This window comes from Micropterus salmoides, unplaced genomic scaffold (genome assembly GCF_014851395.1).
Source record: "Micropterus salmoides isolate LMB-PRFRI ecotype aquatic unplaced genomic scaffold, ASM1485139v1 Ms_hic_scaffold_2, whole genome shotgun sequence".
Taxonomy (NCBI): domain Eukaryota; kingdom Metazoa; phylum Chordata; class Actinopteri; order Centrarchiformes; family Centrarchidae; genus Micropterus; species Micropterus salmoides.
This window is the reverse complement of record NW_024041150.1, coordinates 47639208-47651264: the sequence shown is the minus strand read 5'-3', so window position 1 is coordinate 47651264 and position 12057 is coordinate 47639208. Positions and strand designations below refer to the sequence as shown.

The window sequence follows — 12057 nt, the reverse complement described above, 5'->3', positions numbered from 1 at the left end:
ATTGTTTATTGTAATAAGGAACAGTGTTTCCCAGTGCAAATACGTGACGAATTAATGTGTTCTAGGAGAGGAATGGAGGTTAATGGCACTTACAGTAACAAACAATAAGCACGTATATATATCATTTTGCCAGCTTTACCTTTAGAATTGCCTTAAAGGAATGTGAAATTACAATCAACTAAACATTATTAGATGCTAAATGCAGAATTAGTTCACCCATGTTGAAGTTGCCCTACTATACCAGTCATTTAACATTAGCAGTGTGGGATTTTGCTGAGGTATATTTGACTTACCAGACAAAGGTCACAGAACAGCCTGAGCATCGTGTGCAATAGGACTTAAATAAGGAGTCCACTAGTTATAACTCCCCATCAGAGTATCCACCCTCTACATGGACGCCGCAAACAGGAGAGATGGTCCTTCTGAGACACCTACCTTTCTCATCCCTCGTTCTCCTCGCCAAGACACAGCGCTTGTCACGTTGTTTAATTTATTTAATGCCTTTCTGCACCATGTAAACAGAAACCCGTACAGACGTCCTAACAGTCGATTGAGTTCAACCCCGTGTCTTCTCTACTTGCACCTCTCAAGCAACTCCATCTGCCTTGAAATGCACCGCTGCAATACGCTATTGTGGGGAAATGCCAGACTTGATATGATACCGTGTCCTCTTTACACATCAGAAAATGTGCTAAATCCTGCAGCTGAGCCCTCAGTGGCATATGGGATGGCTGTAGGGGTTACTTTCACTCTTGGCATTTACAGGCTTTGGACCTAATGTAGCCCTGCAATAAATGTTGTGTTTTTGAAGGATATAATGATATTTTTTGTTGAGATTAGGCAGGAAGATATTGATCTCTGGTTATTCTGCTGGTGTTTTATTGGATTGCATTATAAACCCATGGGCCAATGACGGGCAATTGATGGGGTATCTTTGAAATAAAAACCTTTCTCGTGGTTGTCTAGCTCTGTGGGTGTTTTTGATGTAGAGTCAGATGCAGATGGAAACATTGTAACGTTTCTGTTAATGAAATGACTTCAGTAGGCAGTTTAAATGGTATTCACACTGCTTTCTTGTTGCTGTATGATATATCCAGCTATATCAATTAAGACTTGGTCGATAATTAATCTTAAATGATGTTAGTTTCCCACCCGAGCACCTGGTTAAAATCAGGACATTGTCATTATTTTACCATTTCATCAGGATTAAGGGTATAGGCTAGTCTATTATGCCCCTGCTGGTCATAACTCTACATTCAATGAAAGAGGAAAGTTTCATGTTATTCCAATGGTCTGTATCCTAAACCAACATTTAGTGAGTACCACTGTTGTAACTGTGCAGCCACACAATTGTTGATGTAATGATATAAAACTAAAGATATTTCTTTTAGGACGCACTTTAAAATCCTTCTGATCACTTTTAAGGCCAGACATGGGCACGCACCTTCTCTGAGCTTTTATCCCCATATGAGCCAGGACGCAGACTGAGATCCTCTAGTAGGGCTCTGCTAACTGCTCCAAAGTCTAGGCTCAAAGCCAAAGGGGACAGGGTCTCTGCTGTCAGGGCCCCTACAGGCTCAGAGTCTGCTCCTGGTTTCATCTCACTTCTTAGACACATTTCTACAAAAAGCTTTCACTGTGTGACGCCTCATTTATTTTCCTTTATTGACAGATGGATTGTTTTAAAGCTCTTTGTTCCCCGTGTTGAAAAGTGCTCTACAAATAAAGCTTTTATTATACAGAGGAGGTGTGCAGTGGCTTGGACCAGCAACGGACCCCTCGGCAACCGGTCCGGACCACAAGGACCGCGTGGACCACTAGTTCATATTTCTACAGACGAGACAGGAGGATGCTGGGAGAAAAGAGAGGCGGGAAGCTGAACTACCTGGTGAGGTCTGAAAATGAATCTGTGTCTGATAGATGATTCCAGCCGTCGTCGTACTTGAAACAAGTTAGCATAGCATCGCCCTGACTGAGCAGAACTCCATTTAAAAACAAGCGTTTTAAAAGATGTTTGCTTGTCATCTTGAAGACAGACCTGACAGAGCAGGAATTCATATGTTCAACAAATCAGCATCATTTTGATCAGTTTATTGAAATGAAATCACAGCAAAATGTTTATTTTGGCTTCAAACCACTGCAGGAAACCAGATTATTGAATTAGATCTGAGTGCATAAACAGCACTTTAATAACATAACATCTTTGAGTCCAACAGATTACTGTAAGCTTCTGATTTCCTCTGGTAACAGTTCATGACCTGTGTACTGGAACATAATGACTGCTAGTATATTGTGCTGGAGTCTACTGGTCCCTGGGTTGGTTTTACTATGTTGTCTGTTTTGTGTTGACTTGTACTGACTACAGATGAAAAACAGCCTTCTGGCTAAATCTGGCATATTTACTGAAATGTTTCAGCTTCAATGAAAAATCCAGCTTTATCTTTGAGGAATGAACAGAGAGACGAGAAAAACCAGAACCTGGAGGAAAGAGACTAAAGAAGTGGAGTTTCTGCTGAGTTCTGAGATCAACGTCTGAAGGACTCGGTACGCTTCAAACAAACTAGATCACGTGACGTCTGTTTATACCTGCTCCAAATGTCAACGCTGGAAGACAAAGATCACAGAGTCCAGATGTTTCAGAGGCCTGAACCAGGTCCACTGGAGGCCTCTGGGTTTAACTGCTGTGCTTTGATCCAGTGTGTAGTGAGGAGGAAGAGGCGCTGAATAAACAGGGACTACAAAAACACTACAGACCACATTTGTGTTCAGGCTGAACAAACCTTTGTTCTTGTGAAAGTCTGACTGAATCAAATCTTATTGTGTCTTCATTCTCTGAGTCCATTTTAACAGCTGGCTGCTTTCTGTTCTGTCACTAAATGTGTTGCTTTCTGTTTAACTTGCATCCTGCCAGGGTTGGTGCTGGAATAATCTGAGCTGGACACTTGAGACTTGGACTCGAGTCCTTTTCAATGTTCTCATTAAAGGAGTCGACACAAAGAGAAGCTTTGACTCTTCGTTTGAAACTGGACCTTCAATCAACTGTTTCCTTTCAACAAGATTTGTTGTGGCTTCAGAAAATGTGACAAATTGTGACGGGTCCAAAATCTAAAGACAGCAGCTTCCAGCATCTTCTAAATCCTGCTGCTGTAGAAAGTTCTGACATGTGGTTTAACTTGACTCTTAACTTCCTGTCAGTGGTTCTGATTTCCTGCAGCTGCTGACTTCTCTGTGTCTGTAGAAATAAAGTTTGTTTGACTGCACGCATTAGAACGAGCCACAAATATCCAGAGAGCCGCAGCTGTTATCCAGCCGCTGGGAGGTTCACAGGAAACACGCCCGTTCAAGCCATGTGACATCACGCTGACCTCACTCTGACATCACTGATCAGCAGGAATCAATAGTGAGTGTGTAGACTGTGTGTGAGAGTCAGTAGGAGGAGTCAGAGTGAAGAAGAAGCTGACAAAGCGTCCTCCTGTCTTCATCCGTCCTCCATCAGCTGCTTCACCTCCATTTTCTCTCTGATCCAGAGTCAGATCGGATCAATGATCAAAGATCAAACAGATTGATCGGCCATCAGAGGAGTTGGATCAGTGGAGCTGCTTCTGTTCCTGCTTCTCTCTGCAGAGGAGACAGAGGACAGTTAGACAGAGACAAACACAGAGACTCTGACCTCAGTCTGCATACTGACCTTTGACCCTGAGAACAACTGATTTCACTCTCAGGATGTTCCGTTCATGTCGTAGACTTTGCACCTGTATGTTCCTCCGTCTCTGTCTGTGGGGGATTTCAGGGTCAGACTGAGGTCTCCAGTTCTCAGCAGGTCTTCCTTCATCTCTGTTCGGTCTCTGTAAACCTGGTCCTGTTTGTCAGGCTGGTCAGAACCGTTCTCATTCACATGGACCGTCTCATAGGGATCATAGTGGATCCACCTCACTCAGACATCCTCAGGCAGGTTGTCTGTGGTCTTGAAGGGCAGCAGGACAGACTCCGCCCCCTCCTCCACCTCCACCTGACAGACTGAGAGGACAACAAAGCAGAACATGAGCTGCACAGACAGCAGCAGCAGTTTGAATAACTTTATTGACAGAAGCAGATGAGAGCAGCAGCTAACAGGGGACAGAAACACAGGAAGCTGTTGGAGATGATCAGAGTCTTGATGCTGCTGGGATTGTTTTGTCCATGTGCTGCTTCACAGTAATGTCTCCTGTCAGTGTTGAGCTGCTGGACTTTTACATTTCTGGATCTAAAGCTGAACTTTGAAGAGAAGAAGCTTTCAAATGTTTTCATCTCTGTTCTGTAAATGAATCTCAGCTCCACATGTTCAACATCAGTCCAGAACACCGAGACACACAAACATCTGATCTGGATCTGATCCCAAACTGCTCTTCCTGCTTCATCAATATTTGGCCTTTTCTTCTGCCGACTCTGAGCCCACTTTTCTTTCCAAACGGCTTCAACATGATGTGAAGAGAACTGAGCATCAATCTTTCATTGATCCAAACTATTAAAGCTGCATTTCTTTGTTCTGAGTGATCAACACATTTGGTTTCTTTCAGCTTTCTTCTTGATCAATACTGGAAATCAATAACTTATTGATCTCATTCTTTCCATCCATGGAAATGATCTCCTGGATTATTCTGGTTTCCTGTTATGACGTCATTTCTGATCACCTGCTGAGCATTTTTACACTGAAATATTGGTTCTTTTATTTTTTAAAGTTACTTTGCTGGGCGCTGGATAAAAAAGCCAAAGCTGCAGGTTGCAAAGAGGTTGGAGAGTTTCTGACTGCATCAGTAATAATTTACAACACATTTGTCTGTCCTCCCCAACATCAGCTGCTCTCACTATCTCTGATATCTCTATATTTTTCAGATATTGTGCTACAGCTTTCTGTGTGTCCTTTACTCCGTCTCCTGTTGGGCCTAATAAACCTTCAAGGTTCACTTCCTTCCTGCCTGACTCATCTTTTGATTCAGCCTCATCCTCTCATCCCTGTATTTCCTACGTCTGATTGACTTTGCCCATTAAAACAATGTTTTATTTAAGCCTGTATGATCAAACCTCAGCCTGGTTAAAACGCTCTCCTCTCTTCTGTTCCCTGAGCATTAATAGATTTTTACAAGCTGTAATATTTCCTTCCACTTTTATCCACATCCCAGCCGTCCTGCCATTTCTTCATGGTTTCTTTTCTGATTATCGCCTCAGCTTCTCCTTTTCCAAGGGCTGTATTTATGACATCGTTCGTCCCGGTTTTCATTTGGCTGCTTTCCCAACTTTCATTCATAATCCTTTTTGTAGGACGTGTGTCCTTCTGACTTTGTAAATTAGCCCAATAATTGGCCCTCAGCTGTTTCCTTCTTAGAATCAGTGGCATTTCTCCAACCTCCAGCTGAAGCGCTGATATTGGTGTTGACTTTACTGCTGCACAGCATAACCTCAATGATGGGCCTGAATTTTATCCAACCTTTTTAAAGATGTTCTAGCAGCTGATCCAGAAACAATACATCCATATTCTAGGACTGATCTAACTAATGCAATATAAATATTTCTTAGCAAACACTGCCTGTTAAACATCTCATAATATTCAGGACTTTCTTACACTTATCTTCCACCTCATCAAAATGATTTTTCCACGTAAGCAATATATCAAACCACAGCCGCAGGAATTTAAAGGTTCCACTCTTTCTAACCTTTGATTGGACAATTTCAAACAAATATCTTCTTTGACTTCCTTTCTTTTAAAAAGATGGTTTGATTAAACTTAAATCTCCAATTTAAAGACCAATCTTCAACCACACTAACAGCTTCCTGAACTTTCTTTACAACATACTCCAGATTCCTCCCTCGTTTCCAATTCCAAAGCAGAATGATCCCAATGTCTGGATGAACCTTTTATAAACATCATTGATCATGATTGAAAACAGTAGCGGACTAATGACGCTCCCCTGAGCGCTGCCGTTTTCAACTAAAAATGCATCTGATGTAGAGTTCCCCACACGAACCTTAATGTAGCTACCAGATAAGAAACCTTTGATCCAGTTATACATTTTACCTCCAATACCCATTTTATCTCGCTGTATTAAAAGACCTCCTGCGCCTTCTCTATATCAAAGAAAGCAGCTAGCACCCCCTCTTTGTTAGCTTGAGCTTTCCTAACATCAGTTGATTGGTTCCAATATGACACCTAAATATTTTACCTGTTCTTGATTTGAAATGATTTTAAAAAATTAAAATATTAGGGTAGATTTGTATTTTAGAACGATTTCTGAAAAACATTGAAACAGTCTTATCTAAATTTAGAGTGAGGCATGAGTTTTTCAGCCACAAAGAAACTTTCTTAATCTCTTTGGTCAGTTTTTGAGCGACTTCTTCCGCAGTTTTACCATGTGCATATAGCACCGTATCATCAGCATACATGATGATTTTACTCTTACACACAGTTGGTAGATCATTTATGTAAAGGGTAAAAAGCAGGGGGCCCAGAATGGAACCTTGTGGCACTCCCATGCTACAGGATCTTAATGGTGATTTTTTGTTGTCAACCACAACGCATTGTTGTCTGTCATTAAGGTAAGATTGAATCCATGCTATTGTATTTGTGTCAAAAGAAAAAAAATCAGATAGTTTGCTAATGAGAAGCTGATGATTAACTGTATCAAAGGCCTTTCTCAAGTCCAGAAAGACCGCCCCTCCACCATCAAGACTGGATTTAATATCTTCTATCAAGTAGCAGCACACAGACTCTGTGGAGTATCTTTTCCGGAACCCAAACTGGCAAGGATGTAATGCGCATCAGTGTGGTCGAGATGCTCTACTAGTTGTTCTGCCACCACCTTCTCAAAGATCTTAGAGATGGCTGGCAGAATGCTAATAGGTCGATAGTTTGACACACAGAGCTTGTCTCCTGACTTGAAAATCGGCTTGACTACTGCTTTTTTTAACGCCAAAGGAAAATGTTTTTCCTTTATAGATTGATTCACAGCTATTGTTAATACAGGAGTTAGAATAGTTATGTTCTTTTAAAAGTGATGTATCAAGTCCAAATATGTCCTTTGCTTTACTATTTTTTAAATTTGATATTATTTTGGAAATCTTGTCTTCATCTATATTCTGCAACCTAAAGTGAGACGTAGGTTTTTATCTACGTCTCACGTAGTATTTTAGCATCCCCATGATCATCTCCGCAGCAGTTCACTTCAGGAAAAGTCTCTGCGAGATCTAATACAGAATCCAAGAAATAATCATTGTAATGTTAAGCCAGAATAGAGCCCTCATTTTGAACAATTCCATTGATTTTGAGTTTTAAATGCTCCTGATTTATTTTTTTCCTTCCCATTAATTTATCCATGCTTCTCCACAGATTCTTACAATTACCTTTTGCCTCTTTGATTAAATTTAGAAAAAAATTTGCTTTTGCTTTTCAAAGCAGCATGGTAACTTTATTTCTCAGAGATTTATAAATGTAATAATCAGTGGTTAATTTCGTTTTAAGAGAAACCTTGAGTGCTTTATCTCTCTGTTTCATTGTATCCCACAGGTATTCATTAAACCATGGGAGCCTCTTTTTATTTGATTTTGATTGATGTTTGAGCTGTGTATGTTTATCAATTTTATTCTTTATAGCAGTTATAATATTGTTGCATGTATGTACACAGCTTTCTTTATCAATTTTGGAGGCCCAATCAATTTCATTTAAATCATTTTTAAAATGTACTTGATTTTTTTGAGGTATATGAGGAAATTTGCATTGTTTATTTGATTGTTCTTTGTTTATGTATCTTGATTTATTTAATTTCCTGGCTATTAGTACAAAATTATGATCGGATAGTCCAGTTATTAGGTTATATGTTTTAACTATCCTGTCTGGTTTATTGGTGAATATTAGGTCTATCAAAGTTTGACACGTTTTTGTTATTCTAGTAGGTTTTTTAATCAATTGTGTCATTTGTATTGAGTTTGCAATGTCTTTTAATTGTTTTCTCTTGACTTTATCAAGCCAATTTATGTTGAGGTCACCCATGAGCAATATTTCCTTTCGTTCATATGTTTTTAAAATTTTTGTTAAACCAGTATAATGCATTTGGTGGTCTATATACACAAAGTACAATAAATGACATTTGAGGCGATAGTTTGATTGTAACACCAACACACTCTATAGTTTGATCTGGAATGTCTATCTGATGACTGTCAATACTGTCTTTTAGGTAAATCAAGACCCCGCCCCCTTTTCCCTTTCCTCTGTCCCGTCTGCATACTTTATATCCCGGAATCATAAATGCCGATACAGGAGTTGTAGCTGTAATCCAAGTCTCAGAAAGACACAGGTAGATTTGATCCCAACAGTAGATGTTCCAACTGTTTTAGACATTACGCTACGTATGTTAATATGTCCTCCGAAGATTCCTTTCGGCTTCGTCAATGGGTTCCATAGGACCAACGCGTGGTTTACTGTCTGAAATAATTTCATCTGTCTTTGTTTTGAAACGGCTATAGTCTGCATTGCGTTTAATTTACCACTTTCATTTGCTGGCTTAAACGCATGTAGTGACAGACGGTTACCTTGTTGCAATGTGTTGATAGACGTGGATGCGCGTGGATGCGCACCGTTAGCAATGTTACCTGATATCATCTGCGCCGTATTAAAAGCATGTAGCGTGTGGGTCAGAGCGGTCTCAGCCACCTGCAGTGGTTGTTGTAGATCCATCGGCCCTGGATTTACTTGAATATCCCCGCATAAAAGTAGAATGATGCAGAGAAAAGTTGTACGATCCCGGTAGACTGTTGTTTGAGCCATACTCCATGCTCTCGACTTGAGTTGCTTATTTGGAGCATTCGCACGCCCATCATCAAGAACTTTGGAGAAGATGACATACTGGCTCCATGAGTCGAGGGGTTCAACAGGCCTAATTGTACCACTTGCTTGTGAGATTGATCGTTCACTGGCAGCAGTCCAACTCCCACACATTTGCATAGTGACGATCGTCGTCAAATAGAACGATAAAATAAGCACATTTAACGCCTTAACTTTGATTGACTTTGATGGCCAAGATATCCAGGTTTTAGGGACAGATCTTACATCGGGTGGTTTTTCAGATGTCTTTAGAAAAGGCAGAGCATCAGCACCTGCCAAGCTGCTACCTGCTGCCGCCATGTAAATGTAAATGCTCCGTACTTGTATAGCGCCTTTCTAGTCTTTTCGACCACTCAAAGCGCTTTTACACTACATCTGCATTCACCAGTCATACACATTCATACACTGAGCCTAAGTGCTCAAACAGAAACTAACATTCACACTCACTCATACACTGGCGGAATATCCGCCAGGGGCAAATCGGGGTTCAGTATCTTGCCCAAGGACACTTCGACACGCAACCAGGGGGAGCCAGGGATTGAACCGCCGACCTTCCAATTAACGGCCAACCCGCTGACTCACAGCCACCCCTATGGCCATCTTGCCACCTCAATCCAAACTCCATCTCCACTTTCCTCTCTTCCGTCCCGTTTGTTTTCCTCTCTTTTTTCAGTTGGTTCTGTTGTTCCGACTCACTGTGACTGGACACAGAGTTCTTCCTTCTTGGTCTCTTCCATGTTACCTCCTGCCGTTCTCCTCGCTCACCATCCCGTTCACTCGCCATACTCTCAACATTTTCAAACATTTCCACTCCCGGGCTCAAAGATGCCATCCTCCTTCTGCCGCTCTCCTCCTTTCCTGACCTTGATTTCCCATCATGCACTCCTCCAACCAATGACAGCCCACTATTAGACTCCAGCTCAATTAGCACAGTTTTACCAGTTGAACATAAAAATGCTGTTTTTAACTCAACATTATCGTGTTAGAGTTATTTATCATACAACATATAACAGTTTTTAATAAAATACATCTCCATGTTTTTACCTTGTTCATCAACATGAAATGACTTTTAATCTCAGATTAACTTCTAATGAACTCTTTTAGACTCTACTGTTTATACTGGGTTACGCTCCAGTTAAGGTTAATGATAATATTATAATCATACCGCTATCATAAAGTGAGACTGTCACCTGCTGCTGCTGATCGCTCAGAGTCCAACAGCGCAGCAGAAGCTATTTGACATTGTTTATGTAGCTAGCATAGTTTACTGATGCAGCTGCAGCTTCGGCTAACTGTCCTAATGGCTGACTAGCTGATGTTATTTTGTCAGCCTGGCGTTGGCCCTCACTGCTGTGGGTAACCTAGGTCCCTATGTATCATTATTAAATATTAAGGTGGCTTCCCTTGATACAGATGCAGCTGTATGATAAGGCCTATTATTCACCACCTGTAGCATGTTGCTAATATGAACACTTGTGTATTAAGTAAATCCATGCCGTGCATTCATTTAATAAACAGAATATTTCCCAGTCAGTTATTGTTGAAACAGTTTTGGCATTAATAATGTAATGATATCTACAGTGGGGAGAACAATATTTGATACACTGCTGATTTTGCAGGTTTTCCTACTTCCAAAGCATGTAGAGGTCTGTTATTTTTATCATAGCTACACTTCAACTGTGAGAGACGCAATCTAAAACAAAAATCCAGAAAATCACATTGTATGATTTTTAAATGATTGATTTGCATTTTATTGCATGACATAATATGATAAAAATGACAGACCTCCACATGCTTTGTAAGTAGGAACATCAGCAGCGTATCAAATACGTTTGCACTGTACTTAGAATAACTGTGTAAGTAGTAAAACAATAGAAACACACACAGGGCAGTAAAAGTGTGTTTTAAGTTTCGAAACATTTTGAGTCCCCCTCTCTTGCCTCACAGTGGTTTGGTCCTCTGCCTGCTTTCCCTCTCAGGAGTCCGGTGGCAGAAAACCAGTTTGATCCTTCAGTAGTTGTGAAACTGCAGTAATGTTAAGCAGACTGGCAGGGCTGTTTTATTCACTTTAAACATCAGATGAACTCATTCTTTAGTCTTTAATACAGATGATGCTGAGTCATTAAGAAATTAATCCTGATAACTGATCATTTTTCCACGAGCCCACGATGTTATAACATCAGCTAGCTTGTTTAGCAGCTTGTTGGACTGTAAGTCACCTTCTACAGCTAGAGATGTGCAGATTGATCAGCTGGGGACTGAAACAGGCCATTTGGTTTTCAGAGCTTTGACCTCTGACCTGTAGCTACAGCACTGACCTTTGACCTTGAGCTCCACTTGTTTCTCCATCAGGATGTCTCTCTCCCTGCTGTAGACTGTGCAGGTGTAGGTGTCTCTGTCTTCATCTGTGGGGTATTTCAGGGTCAGAATGAGGTCTCCAGGTCTCTGCAGGTTTCTCTTCATCTCTGTTCGGTCTCTGTAAAAACTGTGCTGTTCTTCAGGCTGGTCAGAGCCGTTCTCATATACGTGGACCTTCAGGTTGTATCTGTCCCTCCACTCCACTGTGACGCCTTCAGGCAGGTGAGCTGTGGTCTTGCAGGGCAGCAGGACAGACTCCACCCCTGAATCCACCTCCACCTGACAGACTGAGAGGACAACAAAGCAGAACATGAGCTGCACAGACAGCAGCAGCAGTTTGAATAACTTTATTGACAGAAGCAGATGAGAGCAGCAGCTAACAGGGACAGAAACACAGGAAGCTGTTGGAGATGATCAGAGTCTTGATGCTGCTGGGATTGTTTTGTCCATGTGCTGCTTCACAGTAATGTCTCCTGTCAGTGTTGAGCTGCTGGACTTTTACATTTCTGGATCTAAAGCTGAACTTTGAAGAGAAGAAGCTTTCAAATGTTTTCATCTCTGTTCTGTAAATGAATCTCAGCTCCACATGTTCAACATCAGTCCAGAACACCGAGACACACAAACATCTGATCTGGATCTGATCCCAAACTGCTCTTCCTGCTTCATCAATATTTGGCCTTTTCTTCTGCCGACTCTGAGCCCACTTTTCTTTCCAAACGGCTTCAACATGATGTGAAGAGAACTGAGCATCAATCTTTCATTGATCCAAACTATTAAAGCTGCATTTCTTTGTTCTGAGTGATCAACACATTTGGTTTCTTTCAGCTTTCTTCTTGATCAATACTGGA

The 12057-nt window shown here is 41.1% G+C and overlaps 2 protein-coding genes across 13 annotated transcripts in view; one reads left to right on the top strand and one right to left on the bottom strand.

Annotated features, from left to right (window-relative positions):
* LOC119911835 (G2/M phase-specific E3 ubiquitin-protein ligase-like) overlaps positions 1-12057 on the top strand; it is a 114940-nt gene that overhangs the window by 9665 nt on the left and 93218 nt on the right. For 9 of the 12 annotated variants that reach the window (XR_005446043.1, XR_005446041.1, XR_005446040.1 and 6 more), the window contains one exon: positions 523-806. The exons of 1 other annotated variant lie outside the window; for it this stretch is intronic. The gene's annotated coding sequence lies outside the window, so the exon portion shown is untranslated. Of the gene's footprint in view, positions 1-522; positions 807-1742; positions 1762-12057 lie in introns of those variants that run through there. 2 more of the 12 variants (XR_005446036.1, XR_005446038.1) reach the window with 1 other exon arrangement.
* Positions 2076-12057, bottom strand: part of LOC119911829 — a 113169-nt gene continuing 103187 nt past the window's right edge. Inside the window, exons 6-8 of the mRNA XM_038730780.1 lie at positions 11170-11496; positions 3689-4017; positions 2076-3618 (exon numbers count right to left, since the gene is read on the bottom strand). Coding sequence (XP_038586708.1) covers positions 3935-4017; positions 11170-11496 — 410 coding nt within the window. The 3' untranslated portion in view covers positions 2076-3618; positions 3689-3934. The remainder of the gene's footprint in view (positions 3619-3688; positions 4018-11169; positions 11497-12057) is intronic.